This window comes from Silene latifolia, chromosome 7 (assembly GCF_048544455.1).
Source record: "Silene latifolia isolate original U9 population chromosome 7, ASM4854445v1, whole genome shotgun sequence".
In the NCBI taxonomy this organism is placed as follows: domain Eukaryota; kingdom Viridiplantae; phylum Streptophyta; class Magnoliopsida; order Caryophyllales; family Caryophyllaceae; genus Silene; species Silene latifolia.
The window spans coordinates 46,264,666-46,285,845 of NC_133532.1; the positions used below are offsets into that span (position 1 = coordinate 46,264,666).

Sequence of the window (21,180 nt, forward strand, 5' to 3'; positions counted from 1 at the left end):
AACCATCAAAAGAAGAAGTTTCAAAGATAAATGAAGACAAGGCCAAGGAACCCATTGTGATTAGACTTTCTTTTCCAAGTCGTCAAGCCAAGCCCAAATTTGATGACCAGCTTGGAAAATTTATGGAAATTGTGAAGAATTTGGAAGTCTCGATTCCTTTCACGGAATTAATCAATCACGTGCCGGCCTATGCAAAGTACATGAAAGACATCCTTACGAAAAAGAAGTCGATACGGAAGCTTGAGACTATCGCCTTCACTAAGGTGAGTAGTGCAATCCTTCAATGGAGTTCACCTCCAAAACTTAAAGATCCGGGAAGCTTCTCAATACCGTGTACCATTGGCAACACCACGATCAACAAAGCCCTATGTGATCTAGGGGCTAGTGTGAGTGTTATGCCGTATTCGGTAAGTAAAAAGTTAGGTATGGGAGAGCTTAAATGTACCAATATCACACTCCAAATGGCTGATAGATCAACGAAGACACCATTAGGGATATGGGAAGATGTTCCCGTAAGAGTTGGGAAATTTTTCATCCCGGTGGACTTTGTCATTGTTGACATGGAAGAAGACTCCAATATTCCAATCATTCTAGGTAGACCTTTCTTGCACACCTTGCGGTGATAGATGTGAAGCATGGAGAGCTCACTCTAGAAGTGGGAGATGAGAGCATAACTTTCAATCTTGACAAGACCATGAGAGCTCCCCATTTGCATGAACCATGTTTTATGGTTGATCATTATAGCCGGAAGGATGATAGGAAGAAGTTGGAATTTCAATGGAAGAAGAAAATTGAAGATGCTCCATTCAAAGAGCAAGAGAATAGCAACAAAGAGAGCTTGAAAACCTCACCCATGACAAGTAAAGAGGATGGCCTCATTGGCCAAAACAAGAAAGAAGGAGAGTTGTCTCTATCAACTCAAGAGATTTTTAATGATCAAGTAGACGAAGTTTGTGGTCTTTGGGACGATGAATTTGAAGGGATTTTCAATCCCTATATTGGTAATGCTATCGATCAAGACCAACATGAAGAGCAACGAGTGCAAAGATCTATTGAGGATCTTTATCATGATAACGAACAAGCTTTTGATTACTTCTTCAAGGTGTTGAATAACATCAACAACACCTTGGACATGCCCCCATGACATCTCATAATGGATGAGAGGTTGGTGGAGTCCTCTCCAAACCACCATTTGTAAATATTTCTAACTCCCTAACTTGCATTTTAATTCTTACATTGCATTTTTGTCATTTTAGGATTTTTATGCCTTGATCAAGATATTTATCATTTTTTTTTAGAAGTGAGGGAGGGACTAATGATCCTATTGATGTGTAGTGCTTTAACTTAGTGTGGGGATAGTAATTGCCTAGGCTATTCATGCCTTTGTAGTGCCCCTATAATGAAAATGACACGGGATATGCAAGTGCACGGATGGAACTGAATCCGGGTAGACCAGGTGGAATCCGAGCGTCCTTAAAGGGAATCCGCTCGTCTTATGGGAATCCGAGCGTCTGTGGAAGAATCCGTCCGTCCAAATGAGCTGCAAAATTGAAAATTTTGGTCTGTTAGAGAATCTGAGCGTCCCAGCTGAGAAGACGCTCGTCTGAAAGAATCCGCTCGTCTTTGCAAGAAGACGCTCGTCGTTTTGCCAGTGCAGATTAAGAAATTTCGCTGTAATAGAATCCGCTCGTCTTACTTGCAGAATCTGCTCGTCTTCACTGAAAGACGCACGTCTTTAGGCGGGTTTTCCTGAAGCCAAATTGAGCAGAATCCGAGCGTCCCGACGGTAATCCACTCGTCTTCCCCCTGCAGTTTTGAAAATTTCGGGTGTTTTAAATACCCCTTCCCACATTCATTTCACTCATTCATTCACTCAGACACTACCCATAAACCCCAAAACCCTCATCCTCTCCACCACCAAAAACAAGATTTCCTCAACCAAATCCCACAAAACCAAATCAAAACTTCCTCATAACAACAATTAATCACTCCTTTTACAATAATACTCAACCCAAGAACCAAAATCTTCAACCTTTGAGTCGATTTTTGAAACAGAAAGGCTAATCCTTTCATCTTAAAATCGGTTTGGGTATAATTGGAAGTTGAAGATTTTCAATCTTTTCTTGGTATAATCATCAATGGCAAGAACAAAAGGATCAACAAAGGCACTCAAGGCAAAGGCACTCTCAAAAAGGAAACAATGCCTTCAAGCAAAGAAAGCTTCAATGGCTATGGTGGTTGCTAGCACAAACTTGGAAGTTCAACAACATCAACAACTCCGGAAATCGCTCAATTATCCAATTATCCGGAGATGCCTTGAACAAATTGGGTGTCCTTGAACAAACAAAAGCCTTCTTTGAAGTCATGGGGTTGGGAAAATTGTTTACTACAAGAGAATTGACATACCCCTCCCTTACCTTGGAATTCTTAAGTTCATTGAAAGTGACTAAGGTAGAGACTAGGGAATACATCGAGTTTCGCCTTGCAAATATGACTAGGCGCATCACCTTTGATGTTTTGAGTAAAGCATTAGGTCTTAGTGATACACCATACTATCACAAGATGCCCGAAAAATATGACCCCGCTCCTATTTGGGAGGCAATTTCCGGGAAGAAATTTGTGAGCTTTCATGCTTGTCACGCTCTATTAGTCCACTATCCGGTCATTAGAGTGTGGCACAAGGTCATCGGGAATACTATAATCACAAGAAAAGACATTAATCATTTTACCAAACTCGATTGTGTTCTACTTGAGTCGGCCTTAAATGTTGGAAGGGAATTCACTAAGCCTTACAATGCTCTAAGGCTTTTGGTGGAAAGATGGCTCAATGTTGATTGTGGTAAGGAAGGCACCGCTTTTATCGTAAATGGAGGTCTAGTTACTCTCTTGGCCAAGCACTTTGACGCAAATTTCAACAAGGATAACACTAATGTGGCGATCAAAGGGGATCATCTCATTGACATGCACGCCATGATTCACAAGTACAAGTGGGTCAAGCATAAATCTCTTGACAACAACTATGGGTGGCTAACCAATTATGCTAGACCTTTCACTTTGCCTTCCAAGATATGCCGCTTGAGTGCTCATCGAACAAACTACCTACTTCCACTCTCCAAGAGCGTCAAATACATCATCCGTCAACAAAGGGGCGAAATTGAAGAGCCCTCCTCCTCCATTGTCACACCACCCTATCCATTCAAATATCAAGAGTTCAAACCCGAAGATGTTGAAGTGGGCAATGACTACATGACTCTACTTATGCAAGAGATGCATAAACAAGCTTACAATGATCGAGTAGATGCATACTTGGCCCAATATCCACCCCTTCTTCATTTAGATAGGCAAGGACTACTTGATCCTTCATGTCCTTTGCCTAGTTGGGCGGATAGGGAAGTCTTCTTGCCAAGCACATCTAGGGGTGAAAGATCGGGTGAAGATGAGAATATCGATGATGAGGTTGATGATGATGAGGGTGTTGATGAAGAGGTAGATGAAGAAGAAGAGGCTAATGAAGATGATGAAGGAAGTGAGCAAGGAAGTGAAGAGGGAAGTGGAGATGAGTCCGCTTCTATGGAGGAAAATGATGAGAATGATGATATGGTGGAGGACTAGCAAGATTTGGAGGCTCCTACCCTCTTGAGGTTTGTCTAATTCTTTCTTTGTTTTATTTATTTTTGTCTTGATCATAGTTGGAGAGTCCTAGCAACATGAGGACTAACACCTTGGCCACATTGAGGTGTTATTTTATTGTTCCCATTTGAAAATCCAAAATGACAAAAATTAGTTTCATGCATTGTATCTTGTGTGCATGAACTACCCCAACATTTAAGACATTAGAACTAATGTCTATCTCGGTTTGGGGAAGTACATGCATACGCAATGGGAGGTAATCTAAATTACACTCTCCGTCATAACCAAAACCCATGCATTATGTAGTGTAGCTTAGTATAGCTTGCATTTAGTATAGAATTCATGCATCATACTTGCATAATTTTCTATCATATTGGCCATTGAGGACAATGCCCATATTAGTGTGGGGATGGGAAATTCTAACTTAACTTTTTATTCAAAAATCCAAAAAATTGAAAAATTGCAAAATCCAAAAACAAGTTCATTTCCTTTGTAGTGTAGACTTGTATATATTATTGTATATGGTGTGTTTGTTCTAACCTTGTTCACATTGATCGACCATGCCACATCCGAGACATGAGGATATTGAAGACCGCATGGTATGATCTTTCCAATCCCTTTTTTCCTCTTTATGTTAATGACTATGTGGCTTTATTTTGATTGATGCGGTATAAACAATGTGGATTTAGGACTTGCATTTAGATTATATGGCATATTAGTTGATAGAATCATATGCATTAGGATGTATAAATGTTAGTTGCATCATGGCATGTAGTTTGCATGTTAGAAAAATTTTGTGAAACCGTCTATTTGGGAATCTTGACTAGTATATATAGGCCCTAGTAGATGCTTTTTATTCTTAAGACTTTGCTTGTTAGAATACTTGTAAAACACCCTAGGATGTGTCATGCTAGTATCCTTTGACCCATGGATTAAGGCCTAGTCAAGAGTACCTTGTGGTGTGATAACTCCTTGGCTACCGTTTATTCCAAGGTGACCCTTGAAACCATGCAACCATCATTCATCCATATTCTACCATACATTTTGTCATCAAAGGGACTGGGCACAAAAAGAAATTGTTCAAATTTGAGTTCAAGAAATGAAATGAAAAGTGAAAGAAAGTTTGCAAAATGCATCAAAAGAAAAGAGGAGCAAAAATAGAACTCCTATGCTTCAAATATAAGGCACCCTCGTTACTAATTGGGTGGCGTGACTTTGAAAATGTTCAAAAGAAAATGCAAAAAGTTGAAATTGTCAAGTATTGAAATGCCAAACATGAAAAGAAATGGCAAAAAGAAAAGTGTTCTCAAATTTTATATGCCACAAGAAATTGGGGGGAAAAACAAAAACAAAAGCAAACTCCCAAATGAAACTCAAATCCTATTGATCCCTTTATCCATCGATCCATTTTTGTGCATGGTAGAGAGGGGACGACCCTTCTTCTTGTCTAGGCAAGAGGGGGAATTCCGCAATCCTCCAGTGTTTCTAACACCATAGGGAGTCTACTCTTGACGGAAGCATTTAATGATTGAGGATAAAGGTATCCTAGCTTGACACAACTTGGAGGTGATTTATTGGTATCCTTCTAGGCTTAGTAGTTTGAAGAAATTGCATCTATGAAGAAGTGTGTACCCTTGAATTACTTCCCTTGTAGATAATTTCCACCACTTAGATGAGGAAAGTGGCTATTCTTTTGTAGATGCATCCATTACTTGATTTTGTGTGCTTTAATGATTGGATGTGTCGCCATTTTGGCAAGACACACCTTGCCTTGCAAGAAGGCATCCTACCTCATGGTTGTCTTGTTGTGAGTTGAAGGGGCGGATTGAGACCTGCTAATTGTCTCATATCGGCTATGCTATTAGGTTAGTTTAAATAACGATCCTAGTCTTTGTCACTTCTTTGCTCGGAATAAGCAATGGTTCGGTTTGGGGATATTTGATGTGACCATTATTTGAGCATATTTAGTCCCCGAATTAGCTTTGTTCCCATGCTTTTTAATGCATATTTAGGTCATTTATTGTCTTTAATCCTTTGTTTTGCATATTCTTTGAGGTTTTGATCCCTTGGTAGGAAAGGAGTGCAAACCTTGCATTTTCATGGCAAAATAGAGCTAAATTAATTGAATTCAATGACTAAGCATCAAAGAGAAGACAAGACTAGAAGGCCTTTGTACATACTATAGTAGATGGGCAATGATGAGAAAAGATCCGTGCATCCCCGAGGAAATCATCAAGGATTTTGTGAAGAAAAAGGAAGAAAAGAAGAAAGGAAGAAGCTAACAGAGAATCCGAGCAGATTGACCACAATCCGCCCGTCCAGCAATAGCGATCCGAGCGTCTTCCTCAGAAGGCCGCTCATCCAGAACCACCACAATCCGAGCGGATTGCCCTGAATCCGCTCGTCCAAAAGACCAACAATCCGCCCGTCCCGTGCCCAAGACGCTCGGATTGTATGACAGCTAATCTGTCTTCTACTTGTTCAAAGAAGGATGCGCATATCTTTCTAAGACCGGCGAAAAAGAGAACGGAGTCTCCCTTGATACCAGCGATTCCTCAAGGACTTAATCGTCATTTAAGCCCTTAGTAAACCCTAATTTATGTACCTAATCCCCACTTTAAATACCCCATTAGTCTAATTAGAGAAGCATGTTCTTCTTATCAATCTCTAGTGTAGTTTATATCAATCAAATCTCTCTTTAATCTTGTAATCAACTTTTAATCAAGTCTTAATACAAATCTCATTTCCTTAATTTCTCTTTTGTTCATCTTTCATTTGGCTAATTGAAGATTATTTGGGTTATTATTGGGAGATTGACAACCTTCCAATCAATCATCAAGTACTTCTATTATTCTTTGCTTTATCATTGGAATCATTAGTAGGTATAACTCTCTTAATCCCTTTTTAATTATTGTTAATCATCTTCATTTATTCACCATATTTTACTTTGTTGGTATGATTGACAACCTTGATAGCATGTTCAACATGATAATGAGTGAGTAGTTTCCTTAGCTAGGGTTAATGGGTAATTAGGGGAAACCAACATGGGGGATGATTCATGCTTAAATTAATATATTTTCATGGTTTTTTTGCTTGCTTGTTGTGATCTCAACTCATGCACATGTTATGTTTGATGAAATGCGAGCCTATGAATCCATGCATTTTTTACCCATCACTTACCTTTTCAATGAGACTTGTAAGACATAAACCAACTCGAGTCTCATTAGACCATCATGTAGTTAAGTAGGAAAGACTAAGTCGACTTGTAGGTGTTGTACAATCTAAACGATTCGGCTCCGGGACCCAAACTTTCCTAGGATTGTAAGACATAAACCAACTCGATCCATCACAATAATAATTGCTTGCTTAGAATTTGAGAATATGTATGTATGATCAATTCCCATGAATCCCCTATGACCCCATGACACCCTGGTGCCTTTTATCAATTGTTTACATCCCTTTTAATCATCTTGCTTGTTTGTTTTCATTACTATTTAGTCTAAGTGATCTTCTATTCAAACCCCAAATTGTGACACCCGTAGACACCACTAGTTGCAATTGAAATTCTCATCTCAATTCCCGTCCCTTGGGATCCGACCTTTACTTGCCTCTTTACTAATTGTAGAGTTGTTTGTGGACTTATAAATATAGTTTTGGTCTAGGTGCTCCTAACGACAAGTACCGAAAACTAAACCTCCAAGTGAGTCCGACCAAGTATCATTGATTGTGTAATAGTATCGTTGTGTTTGTGTGCGGAGTGCGTCCCTGGCTGAGTGGAGTCATCATCGTGAATGGCTTCACGCCCTTGATTCGCCCCTTGTGGTTCCCGTCACAAGGGGGATGTGCACATTAATGGACATCGGTTATTCGCTTTATGGTGTGAGCGGGGGTTAGGTGGTAAGGCTGCGGTCCCCACTAGCGGTGTGGATTACCGGTTGCAATTGATAATCTGGCAGGACTATGCCTTTGTGTTAGTCAGATGATTGATGGAGTATTGGAGTTGGAGATTGGTGTGTGTGTGTGTGTGTGTTGTACCTTGTTGTATGTTGTCGTTCAGTTACTGACCTTGTGTGGTTTTATTTGTCTTTCTTTCTTGTTATGTGTCTGTCATGATCCATTATGGTGAGCAGTCAATCTTAGCAGGTGTTGATATATGGAGCTTGTCTTGGTGCGTTGGAGGGACGAGTCTTTCACCGAGTCTTGGCATGGAGTAGTCTCACCGTAGTTATTTTATTCATCAGTTGTATCTTTCTTTGGTTTAGTTAAACTTGTAATAAACTTTAAATAGTTCTTTTATTGACATTATGATATACTAGTCCTCGGTCAACCGAGATGGTAATACCCGTATCTGTTAGGGAAGGTCTTGTTAAGGCTCCTTGGTATATGGGGGTGTTACAATTTTCATCTACCTTTTTGCAGAATTGAAACAACTTTATATCAGCACTCTCCTCATAACCCTTGTGATTGATCCAAATCAATAGTAGGAGAAATTTTTTCTTCATAATTTATAGATAGACAATCACCAAATTTGCTGGTATCTTTGTTTGCAAAGTCTGGACGTGGAGTCACGAAGGAGCCACAAGAAGAACCACTATTATCTTCCACTGAAATGTCACCAGTATTTCCCGAACCTGGGATGGGTCTTTTACTTTACCTATCCACCTCAAAAAGCTAATGATCATCGATATTTCTTTTACCATTAGAATTGATAACACTTAGATTCTTGGCAACATTCATTTCTCTAAGAATATCTTTATTCTTAGGTTCAAGCATTGACGCTGTTTCAAGATCATTTTGTGCTTCCAAGAGCATGTTTGTCTTCATAAAAGCTACAGCTCTACGAAATAGAGCTTTAGCAGTTTTAGGGAAGGCCGACAAAACCAAAGAGCAAAAATTTTTGGCCGCCTCATATCCATGGAGCTTATTAGCACAAGCCGCTAAATTTAGATTTAAAAAGAGCGCTAAATCCATAACAGCCTCAACGTCATAGTCATCCATAGATTCCAAAGCTAAGCATAAACGCCGACATGCCATATCATAGCATCCACCAGCAGACTCAAAAAGATTCTGCTTAAATAGTACCCAGTCATCCTTTGTAAACTCACCATTATTTCCATATACAATAGCAAAGTATTCTAGAAATTTTGCATGCAAAGAAATGGAAGCCATGAAAACTTATCACAAACAAACCCCAACTTGGAAAAAACTAAGATATAACACCTTTAAGAGGTGAAACACTAATCAAAGATAACACTTAAAAGAGACTCTTGTAAGAGAAGATTATTTGTAATACTAGAAAACCAGAAATTAAAACTTATACAACAAGAGTTTTTGAAAACCACCGCTCCCGACCCAAACCATCATCACCATAGTGCAATCCCGTCTCAAGCCAACCCAATCCACACTCCTCTACTTATAAAAAAAAAGATTACCAACAAAATAATCCTACACCCAACAAAGACCAACAACAAAACCCAATGGCCCCTTCAACACCAACATCGGACCTGAAAACACCTTAGTATACGAATAGCATTTTAAGACGAAAAGGATAGAGTTACACCGGGTGTATGAGGGCTCTCATACACCACCAATAAAAACGCGCCACATGTTAAACTCAAAGAATCTGATTTAATCTAATTAATCCCTTGATTCCTTCATTAATTACCCCCCTAATTAATGTTCTCGGTATTGTCATATATTTTATTAATTAAAAAAAAAACTTCTCTCCTAATTTTTATTTAACTTTTATTTATTATTAATATTTTTGTGTATTTCAATATTTATGTATACATTTGTATATCGTATATTTATACTGAGGCGGATATATTAATGAATACGTTATATTTGTACCTGAGCTTATACTATATTAATTGTATAAATTTTTATACTGTATATTTCGTAATTTTGTATCTCAGCTTCTTATTTATTATTTATCTTTGTAATATATTTTGTATAATTATTTTCGCTGATTATTTTTTATATGTATATCCCTTTTTAATTTATTATTTTGAATATATTTGTGTTCTGTATTTCTTTGACATAATTATTTACGGAAAATAGGGGGATTGTTTTTGCATTTTATAAAGCGTTGTTTTACATTATATTTTTTTGTATAATTTCATAATATTAAGTATTAAATTAGTGAGTTAAATAAAAAAAATTAATTTTTTAATTTTAATTTTTTAATTTTCTTAAAATAAATTTATTGGACATAATTATTTAATAAAAAATTCTTAAAAAAATGTTAATAAAAAATTTTCTTAAAAATTTGTTGGACATAATTATTTATGGTACAACTATTTTTGTGTGGGAGGACTCATCCAAAGAAGGCTCAATTCTAAAGATGGCCAAGAAGAGGTTCGGGAGGACTCATCCAAGAAGGCTCAATTCTAAGAAACTTAGATTTTATTCTTGTGTGGGTTGTAGTCATTAGGTTTAGTTTTAATTTGGTTTGTTGTTTTTTTTCCTTTGTATCGTCATTTTTAATACTATTGAAAGTAATTTTCTTCTCATATTACTTTTCTTTTAATTATCCTTATAAATTAAAATAAAAAAATAAAAACCAAAAAGGGTGACAGTTATCATACTCGATAAAATGGAATTAAAAAAAAATAGGGTAACTCTTACTATTCTCCATAAAATTGAATTATTAACGTTTGTCTTCCCTATGCGCCTTAATTTATTTTACAGTATTCGAAAAGGCAAGTAGATAAGATGTCCAAGAAGAGGTTCGGGAGGACTCATCCAAGAAGGCTCAATTCTAAGAAACTTAGATTTGATTCTTGTGTGGGTTGTAGTCATTAGGTTTAGTTTTAATTTGGTTTGTTGTTTTTTTTCCTTTGTATCGTCATTTTTAATACTATTGAAAGTAATTTTCTTCTCATATTACCTTTCTTTTAATTATCCTTATAAATTAAAATAAAAAAATAAAAACCAAAAAGGGTGACTGTTATCATACTCGATAAAATGGAATTAAAAAAAAGGGTAACTCTTACTATTCTCCATAAAATTGAATTATTAACGTTTGTCTTCCCTATGCGCCTTAATTTATTTTATAGTATTCGAAAAGGCAAGTAGATAAAAAATTTTAATGACAAATTATATTAATAAAAATAATAGTAAATAATATATATCTTAATTTATTTACATGTTTTTAAATAATTGAAATTAAATAATTTATGTAACTTCGTAGAATAAAGTAACATATTAATGTCGAAACATATTTTTATCGATACACAAATTAAATTAGTCAAATTAGAATGTAAAATGTTAGTTTTATTAAGTTAAAATATTAAAATATAAATTATATTATTAAAAACATAATATAAATATACAGTTACATTAATAAAGTAACATATTAATATAATAAATGAATATAAAAAAAAACAAGTTTTAAAATATTAAAATATTAAAACAACAGTTTGGGGTTTAGGGTTTCTAGGGTTTTTAGGTGTTTGGGGTTTATAGGGTTTATTTGGGGTTTTAGGGTTTTTTAGCAATATGTACGATCGTATGTGTAATACCTAAGGTTAAGACGTAAATTTAAGACCTAAGGTTAAGATGTTATTCTAGTTATGGTTTAAGATCTTATCAATCATATGTTGTTATAATTAGTTAATTGTCCCGATCAACAGTGTAATACTAATTTTAGAAACGTTTGATCAATATGAGTTTATATATGATCGGAACGCAAGACTTGAAGATGATACCTATGTCTTATGGTTTAAGATGTTATCGATCGTACGTTGCTATTGAGTAATCATAGCAATATACGATCAATACGAGTTTAGATACCTATGTCTTATGGTTTAAGATGTTATAGATCGTACGTTGCTATTGACTAATCATATCAATGTACGATCAATACGGGTTTAGATATCTTTGTCTTATGGTTTAAGATGTTATACATTGTACGTTGCGATTGACTAATCATAGCAATGTACGATCAATACGGGTGTAGATACCTATGTCTCGGGACATAAGACATAAATTTAAGACCTAGGTTTAAGTTGCTATCAATGGTATGTTGCTATAATTAGTTAATTGTTCCGATCAACAGCGTAGGACTAATTTTAGCAACGTTTGATGAATATGAATTTATATATGGCCGGAACGCAAGACTTAAGATTAGATCGTATGTTGCTATTGACTAATCATTGCAGCATACGATCAATAGTATTGTACGAATTTTTTTTATGATAAACGGTTGAAAATATTTTGTTTGGCGGAAAAAGGACAATTTAGGGTTAGAACAACATAAAGAGTGATGTCACTTAAGAGTTAATCGTAGCCGTTCACTTGTCAATAAAATAATAAATAATATTCTACATTAAATCGTGGTCGTTCATCCTATGAGTGATCAATCACAAACAAAGCCACGGATTAGTAAATATTACAACCTTTATAAGCATTTTTTTTCCTTATCATATCAACGAAAACATAATCACAGTCTCTCTCTAACTTCTCTCAATAATACTTTTCTTCATCTCTATTTATTCAACTTCTCTCTCTTCTCTCAATAATAATCACCTTTAATATTCTTAATTTTAATTTAATAGTTATTTTTGTATACGTCAAGATGGAAAACGCCGTTGTTGATGTTGTTAAGAGATTAATCAGAGGTAAACAAGCTTTGGTGGATGAGCTCCGTGTGACGGAGTTGGAGCATGTTTCCAGGATGAAATCCCTTATGGAACGCCGCAACCGTTGGCATGAAAGAGGTGTCAAAGATTTCGACAAATCACTCGAGGCCCTCATACAATCCTTCCTAAGTGACTATCAAAAGACATACGATTTCAGGAAGGACTTGGAGAGGGAGATCGGGGCCTTAGAGGCTATTTTGCCTTTTTTATCTTAGAAATTAGTTTTATTTTTTTCCTTAATATTGTAACCTTTAATTGAATCCATTTTTGAAATAATGGTCAAAAATAAAATATTTGTCGTTTTGGGTCGGTTTTGAAAATATTTGTCAAAATGGTGTCCACGTAGGCTCGGGATTTCTAGACTACTAATGGCGTGTTTTGTGAAGGAAACACGCCATTAGTAGTGGCGTGTCTTTATAATTTTTTTTTAAAAAAAAAAAAAAAAAAAAAAAAAAAAAAAAAATACAAAGACACGCCATTAGGGGTGGCGTGTTTCCATCAAACCCGCCATTCCCAATGGCGTGTTTGTTTTAGTCCATTTTTTAATGAAGTTTCTTTCCGTACTCATTATAAACACGCCATTGGTAGTGGCGTGTTTTAGGTCCAGAAATCCCGAGCCTACGTGGACACCATTTTGACAAATATTTTCAAAACCGACCCAAAACGACAAATATTTTATTTTTGACCATTATTTCAAAAATGGACTCCCTTTAATTTAGTTTTAGTTTTTTTTTAATTTAGTTTTCCTTAATATTGTAATCTTTATTTTCCTTAATATTGTAATCTTTAATTTTTCTTAATATTGTTATTTTCCTTAATATTGTAATCTTAGAAAATTTTGTCTTTTAATATTCCGAGGCGTCTTATTTAATTTAATAGTTTAATTGAATTTATTCATGAACCACCAAATTTATTTAATTTAATTTAATTTAATTTAATTTAATTTATTCATGTTATGGTTCACCAAAGGTCACCATCCTTATTATAAATACAGGGGAGTTAAAAGAAGAATCTCATTTCTACCTAACCTTTTCTTACTCTTTTACTTTATCTCTCTTTATCTTCTCTCTAAAAACTCAGAAATTTCAAATGGCGGGTCTATTTCAAATGGGAGGCCTTAACAATATTATGATTCAATCTTTGAGTTTTTTAGAAGAACAAGTTTCCATACTCCGTGAACAGGAGTTGAAAGTGATGAAGATGGTGGTCGGGGCGATTGAAATTCGCAATGATTGTAATGCAAAAGGCATAAAGGAAATGGAGAAGGAAGTGGATGGTTTCATCAAATCCGTGTTGGGTACTATGAAAAATGTTACAAACTTAGAAAAGAATTTGAAGATGATATTAAGACTTTACAGTCCTTAGTTAATAACGATTAGGCTTAATATTGTACTCTTTTTTTTTTAGTTTATCTTAATAATAATCCATTTTGGTTGTTACATTTTGTTGGGTGAGACTCTTCACTCACCGGGTTTACACACCTCCCAGTATACAGAACCTTCGGCTCTGATACCACTGTTGGGGAAGCGTCCTGTAAACCCAGTGCGGGAAGAATCTCACCCAACAACGATACTACGAAGGAACACACAAAAATATAGAGAGACAAATTAATATAAATTGGTGAGAATATTTCTTGTTCTAGAAGAGAGAAAAAGAGAAAAGAGAGTGTTCAACATCCATTAGAAAGAATAAGAGTGAGATAAATTTTAAGAGGGATTGACAATACTAGTACGTGATTGTACTCTAAGAACTTTGTTATATCTTATTAGTGAATTAATTTGTCGAGAGAGCCGTGGTTTTTCTCTTAGTTGAGAAGGGTTTCCACGTCAGAAATTGTGGTGCCATTTTTATTTGTTGTTACTTACGATTGTTGTACGTGTTCCTTCCTAGTTTTGTTGTTGGGTGAGACTCTTTACGCACCGGGTTTACAGGACGCTTTCCCAACAGTGGTATCAGAGCCGAAGGTTCTCTATACTGGGAGGTGTGTGGGAGATTTCGATTTAGGGAGGAATTTATTTATCGTAAGTAAGATGGCGGAGAAATTTCATGTTCCATTGTTTGATCGGAAGATGAATTTTATGGTGTGGAAGAGCACAGTTGAAGACTGGCTAGTCCAGTTGAGTCTTGATGAGGCTTTGGAATTGACTAAACCATTGGAGATGAGTGAATCTAATTAGGAGTCAAAGAAAAAGAGAGCCGTGGTTTTTCCCTTAGTTGAGAAGGTTTCTACGTGAGAAATTGTGGTGTCACTTTATTTGCTCTTACTTACGTTCGTTGTGTGTGTTCCTTCGTAGTGTCGTTATTGGGTGAGATTCTTCCCGCACTGGGTTTACAGGACGCTTCTCCAACACATTTTGTGGTTTTATCCTCTACTTATTTTTTTTAGCATAAATTTGAATGTTAAATCAAATTTAAATCATATTGCAAATGAAGAGACATGCATGTGGAGTATTTTGGTAATGAAAAAGGATATTCATAGATTTATAAAATATAATACAAACCATACTTATAATAATCCTTACAAAATACGAAATATTAACTAAAATTAATTAAACTCCAAGAGATTCAAGTTGAACAATCTCCCTTTCAATTTTCCTAATTTCTACTTGCGCTGGTTTGCGATTTGCCCTTACATAGCTTATCATATCATCCATATTTGCTTGCACGTCCTGCATCCCTCTTGTTATCGTCAAGTCTCGTACATGAGAAGCTCTGTTGATTAGATCCATCAACTGAGTGTCAATTTCTCGCAGTCGAGCGAGCACGTTGCTGTGATCCATTGTGTATTCAACTAAGAAAGCAATAAACTGTCTATCCATCTGAAATAAGTTAATTAAATTAAGAAGCAACAACCGCACAATCAGTTAAATAGATAGTTAAAAAATCGATTTGGGTATGGGATTTATTCAATAAAATAGATTGTGACAAAAACAAAAAACTCAAACAATAATTGAAGATAAAAGCATAAATACCTTGATTGAGAATGGAGGAGTATGGAAAATAATCGATTAGGGTTTGTGTTTTGAAGGATGTCTTTTGCCTTTTATAATGGGAAAAGGGAGCATTAGGGTTTTAAAATCGATTATTTTTTTTTTATTAAAAGTTGTGACTTGATGTGATTTGGAAGTCAAATCATTTTCAGACTTGTGACTTTATGCATGCCGCCGGTTTTTCTTACACGCAACGACATTAGTCATTTCAAGTTTTGTTTAGTCAAATCAAATTTGAATTGTTCATTTTTTATTACTTTTTATGGTTTGTACTATGTCAAATCAATTTAAATTGTTCATTTCATTATTCTTTTTGTGTTGTGTTTTGTCAAATCAATTTTACCGGTTCAAATATTTTTTTACAAGTAAAAGTGATGAAATTAAATAAAAGTACATAAATGGAAAATCCTAGAAGTCCACATTTTATATAATTTAAATATTATACAAATATAAAACTTACAAACCGAGATGAATACCCAAATAGGAAAAATTGTGGATTTGGGTACAACATACATACATACATATTAAATTAATTTGAAAAATAATTAACAATAACATTTTCAAGGGAGTCATTCTCTTCCATGAGAATGATCCTCTCCTCCTTTGTTATTTGGAGGTCTCGTAAAGCAGATGTATAATCTGCATGCAACTGCAACTGCTCCACCTCCGACAAGACGTCATGACTAATGCCCATCTCCCGAATCTTATCAAGGTAGTCGTTGATCTTCATCTCTAAATCGTCTAAGCGACGGATGTAGTATTTGTTCCTCTCGATGTGTATCATTGTTAAGCGAATGTTCTGATCCATTTTATGAAAGAAGTTTGGACTTTAAAGATTTAGGGTTGTTTAGAGTTTAGGGTTTTAAGAGATGGAGAAGGAAAATAGAAATGAATGGGAAATGGTTAGTTGAGAAACTAGGGTTTGCATTTAGTGAATGTGTATTTATAGATGAGATAATGAAACAACATGTGTCGTTTCAAATGTCACTCACTTTATTTTAATTAATAAATTGAAATTAATAAATTTTTGTTTAAGAAGTTGGAAGTTGTGTCCTTTAATATTCTTTAATCGATACAATGAGTACTTCTTTAATTAATTTAATAATATGAAATTGTGTCCTTTGATATTCTTTAATCGATTTTTTTTTTATGTAAATAGAAATTAAAGATAGTGTTATCTCTTATATGATAACGTTACTTTTATAATTTTATCTCATGATATCTTAACCAAATAATAACCAAATTTATAGAAAAGTTTTTAAATTCTAAAATTTGATCGTTAGTATTAAATTGTTTACGTAAGTTGGAAGTTGTTTTTAAATTAATATGTTTAGGAAATGACATTTTGTCCTTCAATATTACAATACAATGAGTACTTCTTTAATTAATTTAATAATATAAAATTGTGTCCTTTAATATTCTTTAATCGATTTTTTTATGTAAATAGAAACTAAAGATAGTTTTATCTCTTATATGATAACGTTACTTTTATAATTTTATCCCATGATATCTTAACCAAATAATAACCAAATTTATAAAAAAGTTTTTAAATTCTAAAATTAAATAAAAACAAATGCTAGTAATCATAACAATTCTTGAATATTATTTGATCGGATTAAACATTTTACACAAGAAAGCACCATAGGTGATTTGGAATTACGCCAGTTCTAATGATATAATCCCTCTCCATCTCCCAATAGTTCCTCCATTCACCTTCTACGTCGCGATCATCAATCTCATAATAATCTAGAATAGCTTGAATGTCGAAAACGACGATTCTTTTACAAGTAAGTTGGATACGCCCAGTAGACAATTTAGATGTCATTTTCCTTGTAAGAGGCCTTCTTGGCCAAAGAACGACTGGGTAAGTGTCACAACCAGGTAAAAACCCCAACCTAGCGCCTACAAGATCAATAAATTTCTGGCGATTGATCATCACTCTTTCCATGAACTCCTCCCCAATTAAGAGCGTCGGATCTCTACTGAGCAACTTGTCATAGCTTTCTAGGGTTGTTACAAATGAGGGGTCGCAACATGGTGACGGCAAGACACCCATAATCTTAATATTTGAAAGATTTTGTAGTTGAAAAAAAAAAGTACAATATGAGTAAATCGTAGGGTTTTATAGGGAGTATGGATAATCGTAGGATTAGGTTGGCGGGAGAATTAGGCGGGAATTTTTCAACAAAGTTGCTTTAAATTAAAATTAATTAAAAGTAAATTAGGGAGAAACCCTTCCAACTTCCACTGTAAATAGTAGGTTTTATTTTTAAAATTAAAAATAATTAAAAATAAAATATGAGGAAAAATTAAAAATAATTAAAAGTAAATTGAGATTAACCTTTCAACTTCCACAGTCAAAGTTGTTCAACACAACAAACTCTAAGTTATCATCAACTCCATCGCCTTCATCTTCTCAAAACAACCTTCATCATTTTAAAATGTCGAATAGTTTTGATTTAAATGCTCTGTATATCGAGGAGGAGGGAGAAAACGAAATCATTGACGAGAATGACACAACCACTGAATTGTTACGGCATGCAACACATGTTATGGAAGGTAATGAAGACAATCAACCAGCTATTGAGCCTACGGTTGGTGCGGAATTTGATTCAGGGGAACAGTTTGCCGTTTTCTGTTTTACTTACGCTTATAAGACGGGGTTTAAACTTCATGTTAGTAGTAGCCAACTTTTGGCTCCCTTCAAGGAGCAGGGGGTACGTCGAAACGAAGTTGGGGATAAAGAACCGCGATTCCACATGATGAACAAGATTAGGCTTATGTGTTCAGAGGGCAATACGACGAAGAAAAGCTCGTGTATAACGCCATGTAAAATGTATGTATTTGGGAAACTAAATCACGACACTGGGAAATTTGTAATCTGTACTTGTGATTTGGTACATAATCACGATTTGAATCCTGAAGTTAGCCGGCATGTTGTCAATTATAGGCATATAAGCAAATATTTCAAGACTAGGTTGATGTTGAACGACAGAGCTGGCATACCAATTACCCGGAACTTCAACACATTAGTTAGGGAGGTTTGAGGGATTCATAATCTACATTTCAATGGGCAGGACATGAGAAACTTCATCAACAGCAAACGTCGCAAAAGTAGATTTCATGGTGATGCTAAAGAGGTCTTAAATTATTTCGAGGGCTTAAAAGTGCATAATCCATATTTTTACTACGCTGTTGAAAGGGACGCGGATAATAAGCTGTTGAACATTTTCTGGTCTGATGCACGATGTCGTGCCATGTACAAGGCTTTTGGTGACCCATCGTCGTTCGATAGTACATTCCTAAGCAAAAGAGTACCGATGCCTTTCTGTCCATTCGTTGGAGTTAATCATCATGGAAGTACAATATTATATGCAGCGGCTTTAATTTCATACGAAGACACCGAGTCATTCGAGTGGGTGTTTGAGAAGTGGATGGAATGTATGGGGAGAGCTCCGACCGTCTTATTAACTGATCAATGTAAAGCAATGGAGGGGGCAATCAAGAAAGTGTTCCCGGAGACTAAACATAGATTATGCCTTTGGCATAATCTTCAAAACACGGATAAGAATTTAAAAGACCACCCACAATTTCCTCAGATTGACAGAGATTTGCGTATGCTTGTGCACGAGAGTATCACGGAGGAGGAACTGTAAGATATATGGGACGATTTCATGAAAAAATACAACTTGCAACGCAAAAAATGGTTGAGGGGTGCATGGGATATGAGACAGCGGTGGATGCCTGTTTTTTGGAAAAACACTTTCTGTGCGGGTATGTCTTCTACTCAGAGGAGTGAAAAAACAAACAGATTTATTAAAACGTACATGAGCATTAAAACCGACCATATGCAGTTCATGAAGCAGAACGAGGATGCCATAGAGAAAAAGGTGGAGGACGAGAAGGTCAATAACGCCAAAGACATTAAGAGCCCACTTAAATGGAATCCCCTGATATTATTCGAGGATATCTTTAGTAAGGTCTACACAAACAGTAAATTTGGAGAGGTGAAAAGTGAGGTATATGGTTGTGTAAGCACCAACGTCGAAACTCTTCCAAATAGTTTGGGTTTCATCAAGAGGTTTAGGGCCACATCAAAAGTGACGGAAGCATTTTGGAAGAAAGATCGAAGAAGTTTTGAAGTGAGTATTGACACAATAACTGGTGAGTATAAATGTGGTTGTAAGATGTTTGAATTTAGAGGTATCTTATGTCGCCATATCATGAAGTGTCTTGATGTGTTGGACATAAAAGGTATCCCAGAGAAATACATATTGGATCGTTGGCGCAAGGATTTGGTTAGAGGATACGAAAACATTCGGGTTGGCTATTATAACCCGGATGAGTCAGAACGTGTTAAAAGGTCTCTTGAGATAACGGTGAAAAACGATTACATTAAGAGGTTGGCTATGCAAAGTGAAAGGTCTTCTGCCATTTATAATAGCAGAACCGATGAACTAATTAAAGAGTTGGAGGCTCATGCTGGGATATAGTCTATATATTCCTTTGCGGCGGTGGAGTTTCCTCAAAATGTGGGGTCGTAGGAGACTACGACCTACGAGACTATCATAAAACACACCTCAACAAGAAGGTGACATTGGAGACCCCCGACAAGCGAGGGAAAGGCATAACACGTATCGTAAGACAGACAAAGAGAAGGAGAAAGACAAATGATGATGATCTGACGACCACTACGCTCCCCTCAAATACGAACCCAACCCGACATGTTGCAAACGATGATGCTTCATCCTTTATGAGTGGCTTTAGTGGTATACAAAATACTCCACGTTTTACAGCGTCACAAAATACTCCGACGTTCTCCCAATCACAACAGACTCCACAATTTAGGTCACAATATTCAAATTCTCAATATACTAATTATAGTCATAGGTTGTAAATAGGAAGTATGAATTTTTTTTGTATATCATTTGACTTCTTTAAATAAATAATGTATGATCAATCAAAATCAATGACTATCTTTCTTAATTCATTTTCACAGTATTGAGTTTATATTTTCAAGTATTAGAATAGCATTCGATTAACTTGTGCAAAATTATGCCAAAAACAAAAAGAAAAACCCATAAGAGGATTCGAACATGAGACACTTAGTAAGGAAAGCATCAACTAAACAACTACACCCACTAACTTATCCTGTCATATGTCCAGTCCTATATATATAAGGTCCTTTTCACTTTCCGTCATGGATATTAGCAAATATAAAGTAAAAAAATAAAATATTAATCAATTTAATTAAAATTTTAAAATAATGTGTATAAAAAAGACATAACTTATTCATACCCACATAAGCAACAAAAAAAAGTACAATGAAAATTTATCATAAAAAAAATTTAATTTAAAATTTAAAATTTTAATAAAAAAATTTAATTTAAACAAACTAAATATTAAAACCAGTGTGTATAAAACAAAACATTAAGCGAAAAAAAATTACAACGAAATTTAGATATAATTTAAAATAATAAATTTTAATAAAAAAAATTAAATTTTAAACAAAATTTAAATATAAGACAAAAGAAAATGTATTATATGAAAAAATATTAATTGAAAACAAAAAATATTAAAAAAAAATTAACGCAAATAATGTATTTTCGTAAATACATAAACATACATATAAGGAATAATCATACCGTTTAAAGAAATTAATACAGTACGTATATTAAACAATAGCAAATACAGGAGTGTGTACGTATATTAGAGGTATACATAAATATACGAAATATTAAAGGTATACATAAATACTAAAAATAATAAAAGGTATTAGTAATAAATAAGAGTTAAATAAAAAATTAGGAGAGAAGTTTTTTTAATTAATAAAATATATGTGATTACCGAGATACAATTAATATGAGAGTAATTAATGAAGGAATCAATGAATTAATTAGATTAAATCAGATTTTTGA

At 34.8% G+C, this 21,180-nt stretch overlaps 1 protein-coding gene across 1 annotated transcript; it reads left to right on the forward strand.

The window, feature by feature from the left end:
- Positions 1–19,089: 19,089 nt before the first annotated feature.
- On the forward strand, positions 19,090–19,755 carry LOC141590033 (protein FAR1-RELATED SEQUENCE 6-like). Its single transcript, XM_074410649.1, has one exon. The coding sequence runs from the start codon at positions 19,090–19,092 to the stop codon at positions 19,753–19,755; it is 666 nt and encodes a 221-aa protein (XP_074266750.1).
- The last annotated feature ends 1,425 nt before the right edge of the window (positions 19,756–21,180 follow it).

Bases quoted from the DNA above. Each gene is read 5' to 3' on its own strand.
- LOC141590033 (XM_074410649.1), top strand. From the start codon at position 19,090: ATGAGCATTAAAACCGACCATATGCAGTTCATGAAGCAGAACGAGGAT.